Source organism: Squalius cephalus, assembly GCF_949319135.1.
Source record: "Squalius cephalus genome assembly, chromosome: 20".
In the NCBI taxonomy this organism is placed as follows: domain Eukaryota; kingdom Metazoa; phylum Chordata; class Actinopteri; order Cypriniformes; family Leuciscidae; genus Squalius; species Squalius cephalus.
This window is the reverse complement of record NC_137141.1, coordinates 25494032-25519458: the sequence shown is the minus strand read 5'-3', so window position 1 is coordinate 25519458 and position 25427 is coordinate 25494032. Positions and strand designations below refer to the sequence as shown.

The following is a 25427-nucleotide window of genomic DNA, read 5'->3' as shown; positions in this document are numbered from 1 at the left end:
CCTCTAATATTTTTATCTAGAGCCAAACGTGCTTCATTAAAGCTCTTTCCTCTCCGTGCGTGTTGCTTCTCTCTCTCGTTAAAGAAATTATTTTAAGACATGGTTATTTTGACAACAGAAACACTGCGAGCAGCAAAATAGATACTTTTGCTAAAACGCTGCAGAAAACGAGAATGCAGCAAATACAAATATTTGCATATGTCTCACATGGTTCCCACCGTTTGTGACAAAAAACGTGTGGCGCCTTTAAGGCTGATTTATACTTATGAATATTTACAGAATTCTGCGTCGGACCTATGAAGAGGCTACTCGGTCCACAGTAGATTTGGTTGTTTGAATTCAAATCCCAGATAGAAAGAAAATCCCCTCCCCTTTTCCATTGCTGCAGCCTCTGTTTCGAGTTCTCATTGATATTTTATTTCTGCCTCTCATTATAATGCTCCCCTTCACCTCACTCTCACTCAGCAAGATCTGGGGGGAAAAACGATTGATGCTAAGCCAACTCATCCATCCAGCCTATAAATAGAACACATCTCACTCTAATGGGTCAGTGAAATATTCAATTCATCAAAACACTTGCAACCTCTTGCTTCAACCTGGGATTCCTGCCAGTCACTTGGCCAAAGTAACAACACACACATACACAGAAATAAATAAAAGGTCATGCGTGAATGTCAGATAAATTTAAGAAGCAAAATAGAGAGTAGCCATCCAAGTGAGATATGAAGTGGATAAAAAAAGAATGCAGTATAGATCTTTCTGAATATCAAGCGATGAACAAGACAATATAGAGGAGATTGCCATGAAATGCTTTATTCCAGTCGGGGACAATACACAAAGAGGCAGAAGACAAAGAAGCTCAGTAGAAAGCAATAATATAACACACTCCACAATAACAATACTTGCTCGGGCTTATAAGTGAAAAAGATGAGAGCAAACAAAGCATGTGGGTCATACTCCAACGAGACAAGAGGGGAAAGAGAATGGGTATATATACAGTCCTTGATTGACGTGATGATGAGGGACAGGTGATTGGCATTATTCTGACGATTGGGACTTGTGAAGAACCAGGTGAAGGTGTGAAACTGAAGGCTTTCTCAGGATGTACCAGTCATATCCTTGACTGTACTTGGGATATTCAGTCAAACAGCACATGCTGACTCCTCATTCTTTCCAATCCCAGAGGTGACAACGTGATTATCCTCATCCTTGCCTATGACTTCAGAATTCCCCAGCGGAGCTAGTCATAAGCAGAGAGTGACATAAAACTGTGAGTTCCTGATAAGTCTCATTTCTTTAAGCTCAGGCGGAAATAGGCAAAGGTGACAGCAAATCAACATTTGTGTGAAATGAGATATTTCTTCCCATCTGTTCCTTATCAACAAACAAACAGAAAGAAACCCCTTTTAAAAGTTAAGACCTAGTCTATTTTTCTTTAACTGTATTTTCCACTTCATGTTCAAGGCACCAACGGTCTTTTCTGGAGGTTTGTTTTGCTCAACAGGCCTGCATTTTCTAGAAGGCAATATGCTCCACTATAGCCATTGTAACTTGTATTGGCAAAGTGAAGGAGGCTCTTAACCTCTATGAAACCTTTTAAATGGTTCTGTATGTAAGCACACTTATATTCCACAGCTGTAGCGCTTTGCTAAAGTGGTACAACGCAATTGGTATAAGAGCATAATGGCCATGTGAAACGTATGAAAGCTGCTTCTATAAGCGTCATCTTGTTTGATGTTGCAAATCTAAGAATGCACCCATTAGAGATTTTCTTTAGGATGAAAAAAAAGTTTGTGTACTTCTAATTGCAGAGCACTTTACAAGACATGTTACACTTTTGTCCCTTTTTAACAGATAAAGTATAGTCTTGGAAACTTTTTACGGTAACACTTTACTATAAGGTCTCGTTTGTTAATGTGTTAACTAACATATTAGTGAATACAAATGTTTGTGTTCATGTTAATTCACAGTGCATTAACTAATGTTAACAGATACAACTTTTGATTAATGTATTAATAAATGTTGAGATTAACTTAATGAAATGATTGTTCATTGTTATCTAATGTAGTTAACTAATGTTAACAAATTAAATTTATTGTAAAGTGTTACCCTTTTACAATGCCTTTATTAAATACACCATATACACTCACCTAAAGGATTATTAGGAACACCTGTTCAATTTCTTATTAATGCAATTATCTAATCAACCAATCACATGGCAGTTGCTTCAATGCATTTAGGGGTGTGGTCCTGGTCAAGACAATATCCTGAACTCCAAACTGAATGTCAGAATTGGAAAGAAAGGTGATTTAAGCAATTTTGAGCGTGGCATGGTTGTTGGTGCCAGACGGGCCGGTCTGAGTATTTCACAATCTGCTCAGTTACTGGGATTTTCACGCACAACCATTTCTAGGGTTTAAAAAGAATGGTGTGAAAAGGGAAAAACATCCAGTATGCGGCAGTCCTGTGGGCGAAAATGCCTTGTTGATGCTAGAGGTCAGAGGAGAATGGGCCGACTAATTCAAGCTGATAGAAGAGCAACTTTGACTGAAATAACCACTCGTTACAACCGAGGTATGCAGCAAAGCATTTGTGAAGCCACAACACGCACAACCTTGAGGCGGATGGGCTACAACAGCAGAAGACCCCACCGGGTACCACTCATCTCCACTACAAATAGGAAAAAGAGGCTACAATTTGCACGAGCTCACCAAAATTGGACAGTTGAAGACTGGAAAAATGTTGCCAGGTCTGATGAGTCTCGATTTCTGTTGAGACATTCAGATGGTAGAGTCAGAATTTGGCGTAAACAGAATGAGAAGATGGATCCATCATGCCTTGTTACCACTGTGCAGGCTGGTGGTGGTGGTGTAATGGAGTGGTGGATGTTTTCTTGGCACACTTTAGGCCCCTTAGTGCCAATTGGGCATCGTTTAAATGCCACGGCCTACCTGAGCATTGTTTCTGACCATGTCCATCCCTTTATGACCACCATGTACCCATCCTCTGATGGCTACTTCCAGCAGGATAAAAACAGGATGTCAGGATGCAGGATGTCACAAAGCTCGAATCATTTCAAATTGGTTTCTTGAACATGACAATGAGTTCACTGTACTAAAATGGCCCCCACAGTCACCAGATCTCAACCCAATAGCATCTTTGGGATGTGGTGGAACGGGAGCTTCGTGCCCTGGATGTGCATCCCACAAATCTCCATCAACTGCAAGATGCTATCCTATCAATATGGGCCAACATTTCTAAAGAATGCTTTCAACACCTTGTTGAATCAATGCCACGTAGAATTAAGGCAGTTCTGAAGGCGAAAGGGGGTCAAACACAGTATTAGTATGGTGTTCCTAATAATCCTTTAGGTGAGTGTATGTGTCCATATGGTTCCATTCATGACCATATAAGTCCTCAAGGGCAAAAGTGAAAAATAAAAACAGCCATCTATTCATTAATGGTGAAAAAAAAATGTATTTCAAAACAACTACTAAATTATTTAAGAATTTCATAAGAACTTTCTTGTTAGTGCTATTTCAATGTAATGTCTTTTGACATGGAGATGGACTGATAAAATGGTCCAAGTAAACGTTTGCTCATGAGAACTTTCCCACTGACCACACTGTATGGTGAAACTTCATGCAATGTCAGTGTTTTTCTAAGGCATAGCATAAGCTCATTCACGTGCATGGCAAACACAAGCTAAATATTTTCACACTGCATGGGTCAAGGGGTTGCTTCTCAAAATGTTATGTAACGTGGATTAGACCGTTATCTTGCTAAGAAAACGGCCCTCTATTTATATACTGTGAGCCCCTAAAAAAGAATGGCCACTGTTTAACTTTCAAATGCCAGTGGATGTTCTCCCTGAGATTTACAATGAGTCAGCAGTTTGACATTTGACCCAAGTGTTTTTTCAAGTAGTCAATTGAAGTGAAGAGTGAATGCCAATAAATGGACAGATGCTAGTCATGAGCTTAAGCCCAAATGTGCTGTACATAAACATTTTTTTATTCTGCAAGATGGGACAGCAGGATTAAAGGTATAACAATACTGACAGACACATTCTGTAATGTTTACACTATTTGTTTAACAGGTTTTCGATGTTAAAGGAAAAATGTCCTAAAAATGATGATTGCCGCATTGGTTATTTGGCCCCATTCATGGAATATGAGGAAAATTACGTGTAAATTGAATGAATTTGTTCTTAAAGTTCACTCAAAAATGAAATTAAGCAGTATTGGAATGACATGAGGGTGAGTAAGTGCTAATGTTTTTATCCATACAATGAAAATAAAAAAGTTAATGTGAGATATAGCAGGATTCTCATTTTCAGTGCACTGAAAGGAAGGATGTGCTATAAATATAAAATATGTCCATGTCCCTTCTGACCTGAAATATAGCTTAAATATACCAGGTTAGCTTAAGTTCTGGAGCAAGGCTCAGGTCATTTCCATTTATGTTTTTTTTAAAGAGCTATACCATAAACACAGTCTCTAAACTACACATTATGTGGTAGAAAAAGACCAGGTGTGCTAATCTTTGCTAATTATCATCCTGTGGGAGGCTTACTGTCTCAATGCAATCACATAGTTAGCATGTTTCCGGTCGCTGGCTGTTAAAACGGATTTATGTGTCATAGGTCAAATTCTGGTCATTAATGATATCTAACTAGAAACCTGATCGAGTGTAAACAGCGATTCTCTGCAGGAGTCACATCACTTCCTTTAGTTTAATGAGAATTTGTGTATAGCTGCTCAGTAAACTAAATTGCCAAGAGTCAAATGTCTTATACACTTCCTACACAGTAGCACTGCATTATAAGTTCTTGAAGATGATTACAAGCAGGGTAATGTTTTCTCATTAAAATCAGATGATTTTCTATTAATTCAGTTGAATGTGAGGGAATACTATAGGAAATACCAAAATGGTGGCGTGGTGGCTTTACCTTTTATGACTTCATGAGCAATCCAGTCATTTATAAAGATATTATGTAAATATTCATGATATATTGGATAATCTACAGGCCTATTGAGTTATTCTGCATGTTTTTGGAATCATTTCTTTCTTAGAAAAATTTTGCCAAAAAATGTGATGCTTGTAACTGAGCTATAAAAGTGAGTTGTTTTTTTGGATATGAAAGTTATGTTCACAACACTTCCAAATTTTCCATGTTGTTTATGATCTTGCTTGAAATAAGATCCATGCCAATATTATGGGTAAGTTTGGTATTGTGATTCCAAAATCAAACTGGCAGAGGATAACAACGGTCCATGGAGGAAGCTTATGAACACTGTGAGCATGGAATGTGAGTGCACATGTGCCTTTGATGCACTTCTGTCATTGCCCAAAGGACACATAATTTTAGCCATCTCAGTGACAGAAAGTACGATTGCCAAGGTGAAAAGACAATGGGGAAAAGGAAAGGGAAACAGAAGCTAGTGTATATGGGAAATAAAATATGGTGTCTCTTAACAGCTGTATTTTAAAATCATGATGTCTCAACATGAACTATGATAATTCACTACATCATCTCTACAGTTTGTGCAGTTAACATAAGGCAAGGGGTCATGCAAAGTTAAACTCTTTGAGACTGTCTACTCTAATACATCACTTCTACATTACATGCATTGTCTATGCACATAGATTGACTGTGCAGTTATTGTCATTTGCTATTGACAACCCCCTCTCTGTTCATATTCAAACAAATATATTAGATACAATGAATCTTCCTTTAAGCAATGTTATACGTTCAGCCTTTTCATTTTCATCTCAATGGGAGATGTTTTGGGAATGTAAAACGTTAATATGTTCACAGCTGGAACTTTGCCAAAGTCATTATGGAAATTTTGTTGATAGATGATTTGAACTAGAATGACACTTTAGAAGAATGTTATACAATGCAATCTGTATAAATATTTGAAACATGCCCAAAAGCAACCTTGAACAGTGTTTTAAAATGTCTACTTTTTTTGTTGGAAAAATGTTACTTCGTCTTAAATGCACCTTACGTTTTTTGAAAAACACTGCAGTTTTAAAATTCAAGTTTGGGTACACTGAAAAAAAAAATGTACTTCATGTTGTAACATCTAAACTGCTGGTTTTGTTGAAATGAAAGAAATTATTTAAAATGACTGATAAATTGAATTCAACCAACCTGAAAAAAAAAATGGTTTTACTGAAACGTAATTGTCGTAAACGTAAAAAGCATCATGAGCTAAGTTGATCGTAGTAGAGACCCATTGGTGGCAATGGCTTTACGATCTACTTAGGCTTACAATGCTTTTGAGAAATGCAGCCCAGTTAGTCGTCAAGAAAATGAATTAACAAATTAAGTTGTGACAATGTTAAATAGTTGCTTTGGCTCATTTTAATTAAACTGAACAAGAGGCAAAAATAATTGTGTTTGTTTTATAATGTCAATTGTGATTTTTCTCTTTGATGCAACATAATGTGTATAATAATCCAAATCACAATTTCTTATTGAAGCAAAATTCGCCAAGGAGCAGCTAAACACAAACCTTTTCTTCTTTGTCCTTCAGAGCAGATCCTAGCTGACATGAGTCAAGACTATACAGGCCTTTAGGTGTGGTGCAGAATAGTGCACATGTGTCGAATGTGTCACTCCTGAGCTTTATTGGAAATTAATTGGGTAAGTGTAACTCAATTAAGTTGAAACTGCATTCCCTTGTTTACATAAACCTGATTGAATTAGGTTACAACAACAAAATTAGAATTTAGAGGTAGAATTAGGTAGATACACCTCCTTAAAGCAACAACTGCACGTTCACTTTTTAGTGACGCTTGTAATGGGCTATATGTTTTAGAACAAGATGTAAAAATACCTCCAAATAGGGCCTAATTTTAGGCTAACCAAAATTTTTTGAATTTTAAAATAAATAATAAACAACTACCTTACCAGAAAGATACACGACTAGCCAACAGAAAGATGTGACATGAAACATTTAAATTCATGACACTTAAAGGCATTGATTGGTTGATTGATTGATTAGCGCAAGATTGATACTAAAACAAGGAGATAAGGCATTTTGTGACCAATGCTGTACGATTCTTGAACGATGATTATGAGCTGGTTCTTTAATGAATCAAACATGCAGCTGCGTGACCAATGCATTACTATTCCGAAATAATGACTCTTATAAGTTGGTCCTTTTTAATGAATAAAAACAGCGCGGTCTGTCGATGCAGTCCGATTCCTGAACAAATTACTCTTATGAGCTGTTTTTTTTACTTTTTTTTATTGTAAATTCACAATTGTAGTCCGATTCTCATCAAAACACTTTCAAGAATCAAACAGACCAAATCCAAATGGACCCTTATTTACAGACTGATGATGCAGTTAAATGGTCATCAGCATCGTAAATCCTGCAACGTTTTTTATATTTTAATTTTTTATAAAAATGCATCTATATTTATAACACTATAGTGTACTTTGTATATTACCTTTGCCTCAAATTACAAAAAAACTAGTTAAGGATGTGGTGACGGTTGACGCCTTTCTCTCCTCTGACTGCCCCTATCAATCTCTCTCTATTTTTTTCCCTCTTTTTAAAAGTTGTGAAATCACTATTTTGGAGTTTTTCTTTTTCTATTTGAGCAAATGGGAACACACAAAAAAAATATATATTTAATGTATTCTCTAATTCGTCGCTAAAGAGCTTTACCCAACTATGAAGACTTCCGCTTCTGAGAAAAACCCGGAAATTTGAAAAGGGTCAATTAATCAGAAAGACTTAATTGACTGAACCACAAGTTCAGTTTCCGTTTCAAAACAAACAACTGCCGCTGTAATGTTCGTGAGACTTAGCCTAAATCTGGATGTGGCGCGCATGAAATCGTGAAACCTGCCCACAGTTTGCGAACAAACGAGGAGCTCGAGCGCTTGTGAGCGTGGAGACGGACAGCTCGCGCGCTCATGATGAGAACAGCCCGTCCAGTTATCCGTGTGCCCCCTTTGGACACTCCCTTCTCACTTCAGTGCTTACTCAACCACGAAATCCACCGCTGGATTCCAAAATACTGCTCGCATGGAGATTTAAAACTGGACAGAGGCATGATAGTCCAGAAGAGAACACGGAGGGATGCGAGTGTGTTTGCTGCCATGATTAACATCCAGTTTTTGCTAGTGTGCTCCTGAGAACGGCAAGACAAGTCAAGAGGTCCAACACTCAAGACAGCCGATGAGGAAGAAGAGATTTGACAAAGTAGTAAGTGCGAGATGTATTTTTGCATAATTGAATTGTTAATTATGTTGTAAATTTGGCATAATGGTTAACCCATTCACTCCCGAATTATGTTCTAGGGACATCCAAATATGATCACGCTTTAATTCTACTCGAGATGCGACCATAAATGATAATCAGTCAAAATAATTGATTTGGTTCTGAACACTAGTAAAATTAAAATAATTTGACAAAGTTAATGCAAAATCACTGTAGATTCCGTTTTAAAAATAAAATAAAAGTTTTTTTTTTCTGAAATTAAATGATAAATATAGAGTATTAGCTGGAATTCAGTATTACTGAAAGCAGATACAAGTAAAATATAACTGTAAACACTACAATACACTTGCTGCAGTGGTGATGGCTACTGAAGTGCCTTCTGCAGGGGTTGAACCTTTTACCTTTAGGTGACCAGCTGAAATGATGTATCACAGCGCCACACCACCCACAGCCTTAACATGCTTTTTCCAGATTTGTAGGAGGATTATTACTGAAATCACATTTTGCAGTACAGTATGCCTCTTCTGCTTGCTTGCTTGCTTACTTCATTACAACATCAAAAAATCATATATAAACTCTTTAATGTGATCTAATGACTTGTCTTGCTCATATCAACTATAGCTTTAATGTAAAAGTCAAAATATTATTGATATACTTTTAAGTTTGGCAGTTGGAGTTTATAAAAAATATTACACATAAGTGGACACATGCATTGCTGGAACCCTCTGGGGCTTCAATAACTAACATATCTTTAATAAGCATTGAGGTCTGTATTATGCACAGCTCTAAATTAGTGCTGAAACTTGTTCTGTCTTGCATAACGTAGTTCCACACGCTGCATACTGGACACGAGTGAGGAGAACATTACGTCCACTGTCACTGGTTTGCTAGAGAGGGTTTTCACACTTGGCTGGAACACTGCAGAAGTCAGCTGAGAAAGAACCAAATTAATATCCTCACAGATGAAGGGCCAGATTCACTGATTTTTTTTTTTTTGATTTTTTTTTTACAACCCTGAAAATGATTTTTTCGGTTTAATTCAGTCTGTTACTTGCCATTTCTTTGTAATTTATTGTGAAATTTACTCACATTTTTTTCCCCCATTCCTGCGATGATGCTCTTTTATGAAAGTCCTCTTTAAAGTAAATTGTAAATGCTCGTATTAAGAAATAATCAGTCAAATATTTCAACACTGTTATGATAACCCTTTCATAAACACATGTTCCCAGGGAACAGAATTTAAAGTGATTTAGATTCAGAATAATAACAATAATAATTTTTTGAACCATAAAATGTATGTCCATAATCTAAATCAAATTCATTGCCGTTTTAAAACCCTGCAGCTGTCTGTGCCTTTCATAGCGACTATTATTTATTGATGGCTCCATGTAAAAAAACATGAATGCGTTTTCGTTCATGTACAAAGACACATGGAAAAATAAATATAGATATCTAGAAATCAAGCAGGATTCTTTAAACTGTAATACAAAATTACTGAAGCCTTAGCAGCAGTTATGTTTTTTGAATTACTGCTGGCTTTTATACCCCCCTCTCTCTCTCTCTCTCTCTCTCTCTCTCTCTCTCTCTCTCTCTCTCTCTCTCTCTCTCTCTCTCTCTCTCTCGCTCTCTCTCTCGCTCTCTCCCTTACCTACTCTCTCCCTTTGTTCCCCCCAGTGGCTGCACCTGATCTTTTAGATCCTAAATCAGCCACACACAACACCAAACCACGGCTGTCGTTCTCCTCCAAGCCCATTGTGTATAACTCGGGTGATGATTGTGATACCATAACCACCGTGATGAAGTGGAAAACAGTATTGGCGATCTTCCTGCTGGTGGTCCTGTACCTGATCATCGGAGCCACGGTGTTCAAAGCTCTGGAACAGCCCCAGGAGATCTCGCAGAAGTACCTCATCCTGCAGGAGAAAATGATCTTTCTCTCTAGACATGCCTGTGTCAACACCTCTGAGCTGGAGGACCTGGTCAAGGTACAAAATCATTTACCTGTGTGATTGAAATTGGAATTCAAAATATTTATTTGTATAGGTAAAAATAGCCTTTTTAATTTTGATTCAAAGCATAGTGGTTTTGTGTGAGGTACGTTGAGTGAATAGACTAATCTTTGCCAAAAATCAATACAGACAGCTCTGAAGATGTCAGAAACAGTGTGCAATCTGATTAATTGGAGACACTGAAAACACTGATAAGCCGAAGACATGCTGGTCTGTTTCTGAAGTGTGATGCAACCATATTTCTTAGAAATAAGAGGGATGGAAAAGATTGCTTGGCTGAAATTATAAACAGTCTGTTCTGTCTTGAATGTATTTATGAAATGTTCTTATGGCTAATAACTGTATACGCTTTATCTGCTCTCCTAAAAGTGGGGTTGCTGCCAGTAATTTCTTTTAAATGATGTTTTATTAACAAAGTTCGGGAGGCGCATGCTCAGGTAATTAACACGAGCGGAGAGCACTCGGCAGTCAACGATAAGAGATGTGTATATATATATATATTCAGCAGTCTCACCTCAATTTGTTGACAGTTTAGCAGCATCCCTCCACCACCCCTTCTCCACACTTCTTGCCCTCCCCCCGGACAGCACGCCAAATACGCATTAAACTTTACTCCCTCTAATTGTATGCAAGTGTGAACTCGTGAAATTGGTTTTAGTGAGTTCAGTTAACATCTGCTCTTGACATTACATCACTAGCTGTGCCTTCTGAAGTCTATGGTATTTACCTTTTGTGCAAAAGTAGATTGCACTTATGAAATGTCACTTTCTATTCAGAGATTAATGTTTGCTGCAATTCTAGCAGCAGTGTAAAGGTCCTGGATGCTTGTGTGTGTCATTAGCTGTGTTTTCATCCACATATTATTATGTCAATCTTAGGATATTGCTTTAAAATGCTGGAAAAAACAGCAAAAAGTTTTTTTTAAATATGCATAAAATTGTGAACACATGGGATGGGAGTTCTGCTTTTGTTTTATTTAAATAATCATTTTAATAATTTGAACAATAGTTCAATATTTGATTTCCACACTTTTAGTGTGGTTGGGTTGTTGTGCGCTGTGATGTGTTAAACATCCTACCTATAAATATTCCGGTAGTTCTCTGACAGGCTATAAATCTACATTTTCTAACCCCAGGAGACAACTCGTACACCTCCCCCTTAACTTTTACGATAAATTACATCCCAACACACTGCATTCATCTACTTCCCATCTCTTGATTATTGTTCTGACGCTCACATCCACACACCTCTAAACAAATGTTTATTCCTGCCTAGCTGCTTTGCTGCCAACAGCCTAAACCCAGTAGTGATTGTAACGGCACTTAGTTGGTGTTCACAAACAGGAAAGCCTCCCCATGGAAAGAATGGCCTCTCGCTTTTGCCTGAGCTCTCCTTCTGCCAGCTGGGAGGAGGCATGGATGAGCAGCCGGGATACACTGAGGGCTCGTCATGACTCCTGCTATATTTAGGCCAGGAGAACCTGCAGATGTTTCTGACAGTGTTTACACTGCTCACTCACTGCTTAGTAAAAACATGCCCAGGTTTTTTTTTTGTTTTTTTGTTGTTGTTTTTTTCGCTACAGTTCTCTGGACTTTAAGATGAAGCTCAAGGCTGTTTAATGGACCAGGCCACTGTGGTCCACTGTTTTATCTCAGAGGCCCCGGTGGCCCAACACCTGACACAAGCCACTGCAGATTCAAAAAAGAGATGGATGCTTAGTGCTTGAATGTTTTGCAGTAAACATTGGCCCAGTGTGACATAAATGAAGAAATGATGGGTCTTTTTTGGCCCATCTTCATCACTGTTTGGGGAGGTTGAACTTATTTTAACTTGAGCACCGCATTTTTAGAACGCCGTGTCATGCGCAAGACGCTGCTAAAGACGCGAGATGCGAGTGCAGCAGTTAAAGATGTCCGTCTAGCGCCTTTACATTGAAAAACAATAGAAAAGTAGAACAGTGGAAAAGTGCGTTCTGTGTGAACAGCCCCTTCAATTTTAATGTTTGAAATGCTTTTCTTTGTTATTTTGGCATTAATTGCAGCTCTATTTTTCAGTTTTGTAAACCAATTTTTTGTTATTTTGACATTATTTGCAAAGTTATTTTTAATTCCTGCAGTCTTTTTTTTTTTTTTTTTTTTTACATTGTATACCAGTAATTGCAACTTTATTTTTCATCTTTGCAAAGCAGTTTTCCATTATTTGGAAATTACATCTCATAACTGCCACTTTATTAAATTCAATTTTCCGTTTGTTTTTGAAAAATGTTATATTTGCAACTTATTGTATTTTTGCATTGGCAATTTTCCATTATTTGGACATTTAACAAGATTTGAACATCTTGTAATCTCATCAAAAAAAAAAAAAAAAAAAAAAAATTGCAGTCCAATTAATTATTTGGACTACATCTTGTAGTTGCAACTTTTCACTTTATCTCGCAGTTGTGATAAGAGATGGCCATACTACTTTCTTGCCTCGTTTACATGTAATGAGAGAAAGACTGAATGAGATATGAGTTAAGGACCACGGACAGCTCCACCTTTTGCCCTTCACTTACTTTAGTTTCTGAAGTTTGCATACATATGAAATGAGAACAGAACAACTTCAGCAAAGCTTTGACCTTCCACTCACTCTTTGAGTAATGTGTCCTTTTAAAGTGCTTTTTAACTTACCTAGTGTAAAAATAAGAAAAGCTATTTAAAGAACTACACATTCCCTAAGTTTGGAATCAATCCAAGCTTGTAGTAAGTGACTTTAGGTCTTCAAGGAACACACTGATCATAGAGGCAAATTATTGATCTCAATAATGCCAAGATCCCTTCTTAGGAAAGAGGCACAGTCTGAAAAACAGTACAAGTATAATATCATTCCTGCTGCACAAACAAAGGGCCACACATTTGATAAGGCAGCCATATTATAACAGATTTGACAGTGAATGAAATTACGGGACAAATTCTGTCTTAACTCCCAGCTGACACTGTAATGTGTGACGTAAAATCCAGAGATGCTGTGGAACACTGATAAAGAACAGAGCTGTGTCTTTGTTTGAGGGCCTGAATGTAGGCAATTGGAGCCAGCCATCCTGCTCATTCAGAGACAGTCTGCTTCAGATTTAAACGTGTTACATCTCTCCGCACAATAGCAGATGGGGTTATACTTGGAAATAGCATGGCTGAATATGATTCAACATAGGTAAATTGGAAATATAGCTGTCATTTTCTAAACAACTTTTCCTAATGAAAATTTGCCATTTTTTCAATCTTCATGTCATTCTGACACTGTAATATTTTCTTTCTTTTGTGGATGGCATAGTATCTACATTTTTGTTTCACAAAGAAAAAAAAATACAGGTATGAGAAGGGAGTAAATTATGACTTTTCATTTTTGGACTATTTTATTTATTTATTTTTTGTGTGTGTTTGCTCTGTTCATTGCTCTCGTTTTTGGTTTGAGTGATTCGTAAAATTTTGGGAGATTATTCCTGAGACCTGTTCTCTCATTCGCAGCAAGTGGTGGTTGCTATCCGGGCCGGGGTCAATCCCTCGGGTCACCCCTCCAATGAGAGCAGCATGTGGGACCTCAGCAGCTCCTTCTTCTTTGCAGGGACTGTCATCACCACTATAGGTAACGGCTGTACTCGGTATCAATCCCCTAATTGATTCTTTAATTGATTAGTGACTTTTTGAACTTCATTATCACTTCATTTAGGTGATGAAAGCAACTTGGGGAAAGGTGCTTGGTAAAACGAGTTTAACTCAGGGACTTAAAAGTCAAATAAATAGACCACAAGTAGGGCTGCACAATTGATGAAGAAAAATTCACAATTAATTATTTGTGAAATGTGTCAGTTACAGCTTAATTTTTAGGTGTGCTCCTGTGAGTCTGTCAGCTTCTATTGGATGTGTGGGTCAGTATGATTTTTTTTTTACAATAAAAAAATACAGTAAAAACAGTAATATTGTTAAATATTATTACAATTTAACTGTTGTATATTTCAATATGTTTAGTTATTTATTGCTGTGAAGGCAAAGCTACATTGTCAGCAGCCATTACTCCAGTCTTCAGTGTTACATGATCCATCAGAAATCATTCTAATATGCTGATTTGGTGCTCAAGACACATTTTTTATAATTAAAGAACATCTGTGCTGTCGCTGAAACTGTAATGCTGTTGCGTCTTCGTCCATGGATCATACATCCCTCCACCATATGGAGCCATCACCAGAATTCTAGTTACATTTCCTTTGTCACTAGTTCACTTCCTGTTTGTAGATATTTAAACCAAAGTCACTTAAAGGCAAATCTGCCACATTAGCCGAAAAAAGCGTAATGCCTGCTACCGCTGCGGTACGCAGTGAAGGAGACAAGTGGCAGTTTTTTATTTTTTTAAATGAGTTTCAATGGAGTAGTGGCTTCACTATTCTGAATAAACTGCTTTTGTGAGGAAATTATCATTTAATGAATCAACAACTCCTCGTCTAATCTTTGTTCTTAAGGTTAACATTTGTTTGTATTGATCTATTTTTAGATTTTACACTGAAAATAATTTCCTGTTTAATAAGAGAAGTCACGGACAGGCGTGACAGGCATGATTCAGTTTACGGCACTTATAATTCATTTCTATGGTATCCACAAACAGTGACTGAGCTGTAAAGCTGTGAATCAAGGCACATGCAATCCAAGTTAGCCGTTACTCTTTTTCCAATGGTAGAGCCACGTACCCTCATATCTCCAAATTTCTGATTTAAACCATGCTCTCAGTAGCCATCTTTGAGAAATACTGCAAGTTCACCTGCATACCAAGTGTTACTATTACTGCTATCTTGTCTCTTGAGCATGACCCTTTCAATGTTCTCTGGGTTATCTTTTTTGGATTTGTTTGCTGTTGGACTGCCTATTTGGATTTTTGGATTTCTGCCTGGACATTGATTATGGTTACCTGTTTAACGTTTGGTTTGTATGCTCTGGACTTGTTGATTTGTTTAATAAACTCCAGCAAATGGATATTAAAATGCCTCCAGAAGTGGATCTGTTACAGAATACTTCGCTGGACATGAATCCAACAGGAGTTTCACAGCCACCAGTGGCTTTTGCTTTTCAGAGCGAGATGCTAAAGGGCTACCAGGAACAGCTAATTGCACTACTGGCTACTAATGAACATTTAACTCAGTATATTCAAGCTCTACTGTCAACCAGAACCGAACCGGTAAGGCTGGTTTTAACTGATAAGTTTGTTGGGTCTGCAGATAAATGTCTGGGTTTTTTACATCAATGCTCAGTCTCTTTTTCACATCAACCTGATGCATACCATAGTCAAACAAGTGTGCTTTCGTCATGTCACTTCTCATAGGCAAAGCGCTAGAGTGGGCGTCTGCTGTCTGGGATAATGATTTACATATCCGTAGTTCATTCACATATTTTGTGCAACAAATACGAGATGTGTTTGAATATCCAGCCGGTGGGAAAGATGTTTCATTCCAATTATTACACCTACGCCAGGGCCAATCCAGTGCAGCTGAAAATGCCACTAAATTACGCACATTAGCACCACAGAGCAGATGGAACGGCGTGCCTTTAAAAACAGTTTTCCGTGAGGGATTAAATCCCGTTCTACAAGGGGAACTGGCATGTAAAGACGAATCCTTAATTCTTTCACAGTACAGTTATCTGGCAATCAAGCTTGACAGTTTAATTTGAACCCACCACTGAGCTATCCAGTCATGTTTCCCATGAATCTCCTGAACCTATTCAAATTAGGCGAAGAACGCCAGCGCCAATTACTTAATCATCTACAGTATGTTTCTACTGTGGATAACCTGGTCATCAGTGTGTCTCCTGCCCATTAAAGACAAGGGTGGAACAACCAAAGCGAGCCTAATCTCATGTTCCCTCAATTTCTCACTACCAGTCAAAATATTTAACTAATATCTAATCAGACCTGTTGTGTAACAGCCCTAGTGGATTCTGGAGCTGCAGTAAATTTGATATTTCAGCAACTGGTTCATAAATTCCAACTCCCGACTGTGCAATGCTTTCCACCATACATATCACGGCAGTTGATGACAAACCCTTTGGGAGGGAAAAATCACTCATCAAACGGGTCTGATTAAGCTCCTGACTTTTCATACTGAGGAACTTATCCTGTTTTTCATCTCCTCACCATTGCATCCCATCATCTTGGGGCATCCTTATATGTCAGCAGGGCCGGAGTGGGGCCACTTTTCAGCCCGGGAGTTTCAGGCCCAAGACCGGCCCACTTTTTCCATGGTGGAATTCCAAATTAGCACTTTTTCCAAATTGGATAAATGAAGCAACAGTTCAGCTCTTACTATTGTGTAGTTTGTATTAATACCATGGTTCAACAAATAATGTAAAGGTTAAATAATAATTCACTTAGACTTTATAAGAAGCAATTGCGACTTTATTTCACGCAATTCTGACTTTATATCTCGCAATTCTGAGAAATAAAGTCAGAATTGCGAGATGTAAACTCGCAATTGTGAGATAAAAAGTCGCAATTATCTTTTAAAATGTTTTATTCTGTGGCGGAAACAAGCTTCCATACCTCCTGGCCTCTTCCTCCCATCCATCCTCCCTGACATGTACCCTTACGGTAGGGCCGGCCCAGCTATCGGTAGCGATCAGGTAGCCATCTGAGAAAACGTTTTGGAAAAGACGGGCTATGGACCCAACCAACTCTATAGGAGGGGAGGGGAGAACTCCCTCACATGGTACAACCCATGCAGAGGCTGCACGCTGCGGTGTACGAATGCGGAACGTGTGTAGCCTAATGTAACTAACATGACAAATGTGAAAGAAAAAAAAATCCTCGACCGGCCCAAAAGTGAAGCGGCCCACCGGGAATTCTCCCGATTACCCACCCCGGGCCTGGCTGTCAGAACATGACCCACAGATCTCATAGTGAAAGTGAAAGTGACACGTGACGGTCAAGTATGGTAACCCATACTTGGAATTTGACCTCTGCATTTAACCCATCCAAGTTAATGCACACATTAGGAGCAGAGTAGTGAGTAGTTAACACACACACACACACACACACACTGCAAACGTGGATACACACACCCAGAGCAGCGGGCAGCCTTTGTGTGGCGCCAGACGCCCGGGGAGTGATTAGGGGTTAGGTGCCTTGCTCAAGGGCATCTCAGTCATTTCCCACCGGTTCTGGAATTCAACCTTCTGTTCAAAGCTCAAATGGTCAAAGCTCCAAACTTAAAAAAACTGTCCATATCCCAGGACCTAGCAGAGGTTTTCGGCAGGGAAAAATTAAGCTAGATGAAAATCAGAACAGGAACATACAAAAGTTCATGAAAACGAAAAGGAAACGACATTAACGACTAAAATTAACACTTTAATGTAAATTCTATTAATTAAAATATTTAAATTGCAATTAAAATATCAAGGGAAATAATCAACTTATGATTTTTGTCCCCTAACCACGACAAGGATATTTACATATGATCTGAACACTCAGCATTTTATCGATTCATTTCGGTAACACTTTATTTTACAGTGTCCTTGTTACATATGTTACATGTACTTACCATAGTAATAACAGTCAAGTATGCATAATTACATGTAACTAACCCCTTAACCAAATCCTAATCCTACCCTAACCTTTAGTAAGTACATGTAGTTGCTTAACATTACTCAGTACTTAAATATATAATTACACTGTAACAATGACACCTTAAAATAAAATGTAACCTTCATTTCTTAGCAAATAATCAGCAGCTGCATTTTTCATTTTGACTTCATCACTAAGGATGTGTAGGAAATTGCATTAATGTAATTTAATAAGCTTGATTAATGAACCTTAACTAATCCTTTCAACAGCTTTGACTGTTCTTGAATACATGTGTAAGACACCTTTGAAACCTGCTGGAACGGAGCCAAGTAGTGGATTAAAGAGCAAGCCCCCCTTCATCAATCCCCCCAGTGTCCCTACTTAGGTTGCGAAGTATAAATTGCAATTAATGAACTGAGCAGGTCTGACAGCTTGACCTTTTATACAGTTGAAAGAGGCCGATTTCTTGGGGCTGCACATCACATCTGCATGTTTTATGTACATGTTAAAAAGTTTGGGGGCCCTAAAAATGTTTGTTTAATGAAATTAATGCTTTTATTCAGCAAAGATGCATTAAATTGAACAAAAGTGACAGTAAAGACATATATAATGTTACAAAAGATTTCTATTTTAAATAAATGCTGTCCTCTATTCATCAAAGAATCCTGAAAAAAATTTCACGTTTCCACAAAAATATTAAGCAGCACGACCGTTTTCAACATTGATAATAATAAGAAATGTTTCTTGAGTAGTAAATCAGCATATTAGAATGATTTCTGAAGGATTATGTGACACTGGAGTAATGATGCTGAAAATTCAGCTTTGCCATCAGGAATAATTGATCAAATATATTATTTTCCCATTTTATGGTAAAATAAATGCAGCCTTCATGAGCATGTGTGTGCATGTGCGGGAGTTAGATTGTTTTAACAATTCTGTTAAAAACCGGTTTCTTGGAGTTATTTTATTAATGTTGTTGTATTATTTTGCATGAATCAACATCATCCATAATGTGTTTGTGTCACCCAAGGGAGTCAATTTATAGGCTTGGCCTTTAAAGCTCCAACTGCTAATTTGTTTTCCAATAGGTGACCTATTATTTAACCTATTATTTTTTGCCATTTGGACGAAAACCTTTCAACTCCTACTGACTACCTCCATCAGCAAGGATGCACTCACTTTGTAGTGTCCTTATGCGTTCATCTGTTGGTGAGGGCATCACATTCGCTAACAGGCATCAGCACATGTGTGCAGAGTATTTGCCAAAGCTAAAGCCCTCAAAAGACACACTTGTGTGCTCATTAAGCTCTTTTTGCGTCAGTCTTCCAGTAAGTAGTGCTTCTTCTCTAATGAGGGTGGCACGACATGGTTTTGTTCCCTGTGTCAAACTGACTTGTGTTGTGCTCTAAGACAGCACATGACATTCATTTCTCATCCGATTTGAGAACAGATATTATCCTGCTTTAACACATAATTTCAGTCATTTAGGTGTTCTGAATGTGTTCATGGTGCTTTTCAATACTGGGACTACAGCTACTTTTTATGTACATTTGTACAATACTTTTAGGTACTTTTATTTTCATTGTTATCATTATGATTATTATTCAGATGAAAACTTGGTGTTAAAATAGTCGTAGGTATCCAGTAAAAAATTGTACAGTCCATAAATTTCTTCAAAAGGACTACCTGGAGAACAAATATGACTTGATGCCCTAAAGTAACATGTTTTGATAAACATTATCATTGTGTTTTTATTTAAATTTTCAAAGCTATTGTTTACAAATTCAACAAGTGATCAACAAATGTAAGACTTTGTGACAACTGGCGTGAATACAGACTTAACTTGAATCGATGTTCAGGGTTGAGAATGTATGTTGAACAAAACAAAGTGAGACTGTTTGCATGTGGCAGACAGAACAAACAAGATATATTGGTTAAGCAAAGAGAATAAGAGAATATAAATTTTTTTTTTCTATGAAGGTACTGTTTTCATCATTGATTTCGCTTTCATTGATCAAGACACATGTGCTGACATACCACTGCATCAAATGCAATCAATGTTTTCTTACATCTGAAGATTTGTTTGCATCAAAGTAATTTGCATAAATGTATACATATGACACAATTAATATATTATATGTGCATCGGAACAGAGCTGGTTTATGTTTGGGAAACTTGTTTTTATTAGAGCAGCTATTTTATAAAAATCAATTCAATCAATTGAGGGCTGCAAAAAAAAAAAAAAAGATTGGCAGAGTGGTTTTGGCCCACTGGTCACCAGTATGTGTTCTTATCTAGGTCTATGACAAATTACAGTAATTACTTGTTGTTTGTTTCTATTTAAGGTCAGGAAGTATGATGTTATCTATCTGAACAATGAAGTGTCTGGCCACAGTATTTTTTTGTATAAGGAGAAAATAGAAATGCTGAGGCCATTAACACGCATTATAAATTTTTATATACTTAAATCCTCATAGTTAATCTGCTGGAACAAGTATGATATTATCCAACCATGAACATATGTGCATAATTCTTCCAAAAGGATATGTGTAAAGACATTACAGTTATTCGTCTCCATTGTGCCGTGTGTAATTAAGGTTGTCTCGTAGGAAACCATTTTATGTCTCTTTCAAGGTTTTTTGATTTAATTAGATTTAAAAGAGGACAGAGGGCATGAGGAGTGATTGAGCCCAGTTATTGAGTTTCAAGGAAAAAGGAAAGGTAATTGGATGGAGGCTCTTGCGGAAATGCCCCCAACTGATGTGCTTCACTCAGGGTGGGCCTGTCCAGTGGCTTAGCTTTTTGCTCTTGTAATTGCTTAAATTCCTGTTGTGGTAGTATTACACACACCACAACCACTGGTATTCTTGCTGTATTCTCACATTTTAATATACAAAATGAGTCAAAAAAATAATAAATTTCGTTTTAATCATTATTTGTTCAAAGCTTGTTTGTTTTTGTATGTCTTTGTAAATGCATAATGTAATGCATTTCAGACTTAAAAGGAAATTTCCTAAATGCTACATTCTCTTCATACTCCTAGAGCAAAATCATAATCTGAGTTATAACCAAGGGATTTGGTAGATTTGGTTTGAACCAGGGCTTAATAGGTGAAAAAATAATCGAATCGGTTCCTTTTCGAGCGAACTTCGACGCTGCGTTATTGCGTTGACGCTATGGGAATTTTGTCAGCGTGACCGGAGTCTGAATCATGTGTACACATGCACCAATGTCATTGGCCATGTATGAAGTTAGGTGACGCTACGCATTACGTGAGTTGTGTCTATAAAATGTCGCCTGACACAGCATCACCAGCTTCCTTGTGTTTAGAAGTCGCTTGTCTGTATAGTTCGTCACAGTGTATGTGTTTTAGAGCAAGAGTTTGACTTAAAACGGAGAATAAAGCCCTATTTGGACGGGACTAGTTTAACATGGAGAGGTGGGGTAAAGTAATAATTACCAGAGCTTCTCTGTGATTTTAGTCCCGTCCGAATGTGCCAGTAATCATTATGGACAATGTTAGTAAATATTACGGCGACTTTGACCTTCAGTAAAAAGGTCCGGAAAAATGACCTCAGGTAATACTAATCCCGTGCGAATAGACCCGCTGTAAATATGTACGTAAATATTTTGTCATTTCCTTTTTAAAAGTAGTTTTCCACTGTTTTTCCAAGTATGCAGACGCTTGAAAAAGCATTCAGTTGCGTTCTAGATGCTGGGACAAGTCTGTGGCAAAACTCTAGTGTTTTCCACATACCCTTCAGATCAGAAAGAAGATCGAAAGCACTTGTTAGAGGCATGAAACATCTTTTAGAGTTAGGTACTGTAAGTGCCTATTACCAACACAATCCAATCTGAAGTTAATTGATACATCGTTTGACCAGACATAATAGGTTATGTGTTTGCGCACGTGATATCAGGAAGCAATGTAAAATGGCGTTGTGTAAATCGAGTTACTTCTCCCACTTCTGCTAGTTTTACTGAGATATCTTATCCTGTGCGAATTGGCCATTAATATTACAGACGTCCTGTGGTAAAATTACATTACTCCATCCACCCTTGTAAAGTTAATCTTGTCTGAATAGGGCTTAAGTGTAGGATATTTGTTCTGCCATGTCCAATATATATTTCTGAGGGTGACGGGCAATAATTTTGTGTTGTGTGCATGCTAGGTCAGCTCTTGAGGGAGCTGACTGTTCTCACTCCAATGGCTTTTCAGTGAGAAAGCTCCGCTCCTGGCCTCCAAGTGTTACCAGCCTATAGATTCTGGTCTCTCGACAGGTATATTTTCATCATGGTGTGAACCGCGTCGTGTGAACCGCGTCATCTAAACCCAGTTAACTGCCTGGTTGGTTCAGTACTGGAGTTCCTTCAAGAGCATCTCTCAGCAGGACTATCCCCTGCTACCACGGAGTATGTTGCTGCTATTTCGGCTTGCCACATTCACATTGAAGGGGCTTCTGTAAGTCGCATGTCTTGGTTTCCCGCATCCTACGAGGTGTCAGAAGGCTCAGGTCTGTCTGCAGACCACGGGTTCCTTCATGGGATCTATATTATTTTAGGGTTGTCGGGAGGAACCTTTGAGACAGCCTCAGAGAAGCTTCTCTTCTCTTCTCTCTTGATACCAGTAACTTTTTTTTTTAAGAGGGTTGGAGATTTGCAGGCCCTCTCAATTTTCTTAATTATCGGTTTGACTCAAGAAAATGGTCAACAAAACATCTTACAAGCTTTAGAAAACAACAAAATGTTTCAGAAAGCACAGTAATACTCCAGCTAATAAAAGTGAGTTCTAAGAACATTTTGTGACCATTCCCATTAAATTATGAAAACGTTGTTTCTGAATGTTCTCTGAACATTCAAAATGGGCAGTTTTTTCAAATGTTTTAAAAATGTTTTTTTTTTTTCTTTTTCTTTTCTTGATTCTTGGTGACCGTTAAGTTAATGTATTTTCTAATTTATCACTTTGCAAGTATTATGGGAACGTTACCTTTGAATGTTCTCTGAATTATCTGAAAAAGTAGCGAGTAGTAACATTTAAAGGACAAGTTCGGTATTTTACACTTAAAGCCCTGTTTACAGATCGTTTCTGATGAAATAGAACGGTTAAGATTAAAATTTGGACACATGCTGCTGTCCCGAGAATTTTAGGTTTATTTCGTTAATTTTATTTTTGCTTCTTCTGTGTATTCAATCAAATGCCAGCGGTTTGCTTGCAATTGGCAAAGGTGCATTATCGCCACCAACTGGGCTGGAGTCTATTATTCAAGCTCTCAACGGAAGAATCTACGGGTGTGAGACGTTTGGAAAAATAGGTCCACAGTTTTACAACGAATGGTAAAACACCTGTTGGAAAGCATCTTTTGCAGCGATTTTTGTGTGAGCATATCAGTGAACACCCCTGACCACTCGGTGAGTTTCACGTCTTTGTAAACGAAAGTTTAATGCGTTTTATGAAGGATTGTTCGAGTGCACCTATACACCCATTCTAGAGGTTTTGGGGAAAGCGAAATAAACCTAAAATTCTCGGGACAGCAGCATGTGTCCAAATTTTAATCTTAACCGTTCTATTTCATCAGAAACGATCTGTAAACAGGGCTTTAAGTGTAAAATACTGAACTTACCCTTTAAAAGACATTAGACTAACATCCAACTAAAAAGTTTCAGAAAAACATTTCATGAATGATGTATAAATAAAGTTTTGGTGCTAATGTTTTGAGAGCATAATTAAAGACCTGACAACTTTGAACAAACATTCTATTAATGTTACTGAAAGAACGTTTGTTCATAACTTTAAGAGAACCTTGCTAGAGCGTTGAAGAACATTCTCTGTTAGCTGGGACCTGTATGTTTTTGCAGATCATTCCTACACATAATGTCTGGGACTTCTCTTTCTGCAGGGTTTGGAAATGTCTCTCCACACACAAAAGGTGGCAGGATCTTTTGCATTATCTACGCACTACTGGGGATCCCACTCTTTGGGTTCCTCTTGGCAGGAGTGGGCGATCAGCTGGGAACAATATTTGGCAAAGGAATCGCCAAAGTGGAAAAGATGTTTGTGGTGAGATAAAATTAAGCTAAAATCATGAACATAAAACTAGCAAAACCATTACCATTAATTCACATTATAATCTATCATTATAATCATTTTACTTGTGCAGCAGTTTCTAGAATCATACATATATGCTAACTTGTTTCCAGAACTGTTGACCTGGAACAATGTATATAGCTATTCAAGTTAAAACAACAGATTAGACCAATTCTGTGAAATATTTATAAAAACGTAATGTGTAATAACCACCATGGCAAGTCAAAAGATTACATCTAAACAATATTATATGATTTAGAAAAAAAAAGGCTTTGCACCTCAAATCCCTTCTATCAGAAATGCACTTTATTGTCTTCGCTCAATAAATCCCCTTCAGCTATAAAATACTGATTGTTTTGAAGAAATGCTTGCTTGCTACTAATAGCCTTGTTTGGTGCTGCAGAACATTCGGCCACTTTAATGATTCGCTGTAATAACTTAAGTGCCTCTGGTGGCCATCTTGTTTGCACTCGTTGCACATACACCAACATTCTTTTCTGCTGAGCTTTTGTGTTTTGGCACAGGAACAATTTGGAACATTGACGTGTTCAATGAAGAGCATTTTTTGTCAGAAGTCAATACAGCATAGTGAATTATTTATTGCTGGTGCATTCATTCTTTTGTGTACCACATAATAAACACAATTAGGCTGAAGGCTGAAAGAAAAAATATATCTTTTTCTAAGGGCAAGTGTTTATTTCACAAACTCTAATCAATGAATTTGCTTGTCCAGTGCAGCTTTCTGTCCTGTGACGACATATTTCCACATTTTATTGCTTTGAGTTACATCAAGAATCATCATTCATGATGCCGGTTGGTTGCAGCGTTTGATTGGAGAAAAATCAGTTTCCTTCATCCATTCTTTATAATCTATATTTTGGTCCTGTTCCTATTTTTGCACATTTTAAATGTGTATATATGCTAAAAATGTCAACATTTTGTAGTACCCTACCATCTAGGTGTACTCAGAGCTAACACAAATTGACTAAAGGCCATAAAGCTCTCATTTTGAGGGGGTCTTTAAACTAGTGATTGGCCAGTATTTCAGCCAGACTGATCATTCGTCACAGTATATTTGGCTTGAGATTAGGCAATAACTGTACATGCTTGGCTAATTAATGTATATTAATGCAGTCTATTAATAAAGCCTGATATAAGTATTAATAGCGCTTAATACTTTCTAAACATTTTTGTGTGAATTGAGTAAATGTGTAAAACAAAAATGTTAATTTAATTCAAACATATGATTCAACTGCACTTTTTTTTATCAGAAAATAGACATCATTATGGCATTACTCAAGATCAATTATCTAGATGAAGTATTTTACAGCTGAACAATTCTAAAAATGTATGTTCACAATAATTTATTTTAAGATTGGATTACATTTTAAAATTGCCTGATATTTCCAGGTTTTCCATGAGTGTGGGAGTATCAAATGACAGGTAACGGTGTGAAATGTCATTGGAAGTTGATTTATTATTTTCATAACTTTCACTAAATTTCAA

At 37.5% G+C, this 25427-nt stretch overlaps 1 protein-coding gene across 3 annotated transcripts in view; it reads left to right on the top strand.

Moving 5' to 3' along the window:
* The first annotated feature begins 1104 nt into the window (after positions 1–1104).
* Positions 1105–25427, top strand: part of kcnk2a (potassium channel, subfamily K, member 2a) — a 32754-nt gene continuing 8431 nt past the window's right edge. Inside the window, exons 1-6 of one of the 3 annotated variants that reach the window (XM_079853689.1) lie at positions 1105–1270; positions 6546–6655; positions 8151–8231; positions 9921–10231; positions 13759–13876; positions 23734–23894. In XM_079853689.1, coding sequence (XP_079709815.1) covers position 8231; positions 9921–10231; positions 13759–13876; positions 23734–23894 — 591 coding nt within the window. In that variant the 5' untranslated portion in view covers positions 1105–1270; positions 6546–6655; positions 8151–8230. The remainder of the gene's footprint in view (positions 1271–6545; positions 6656–8150; positions 8232–9920; positions 10232–13758; positions 13877–23733; positions 23895–25427) is intronic. The other 2 variants (XM_079853690.1, XM_079853691.1) reach the window with 2 other exon arrangements.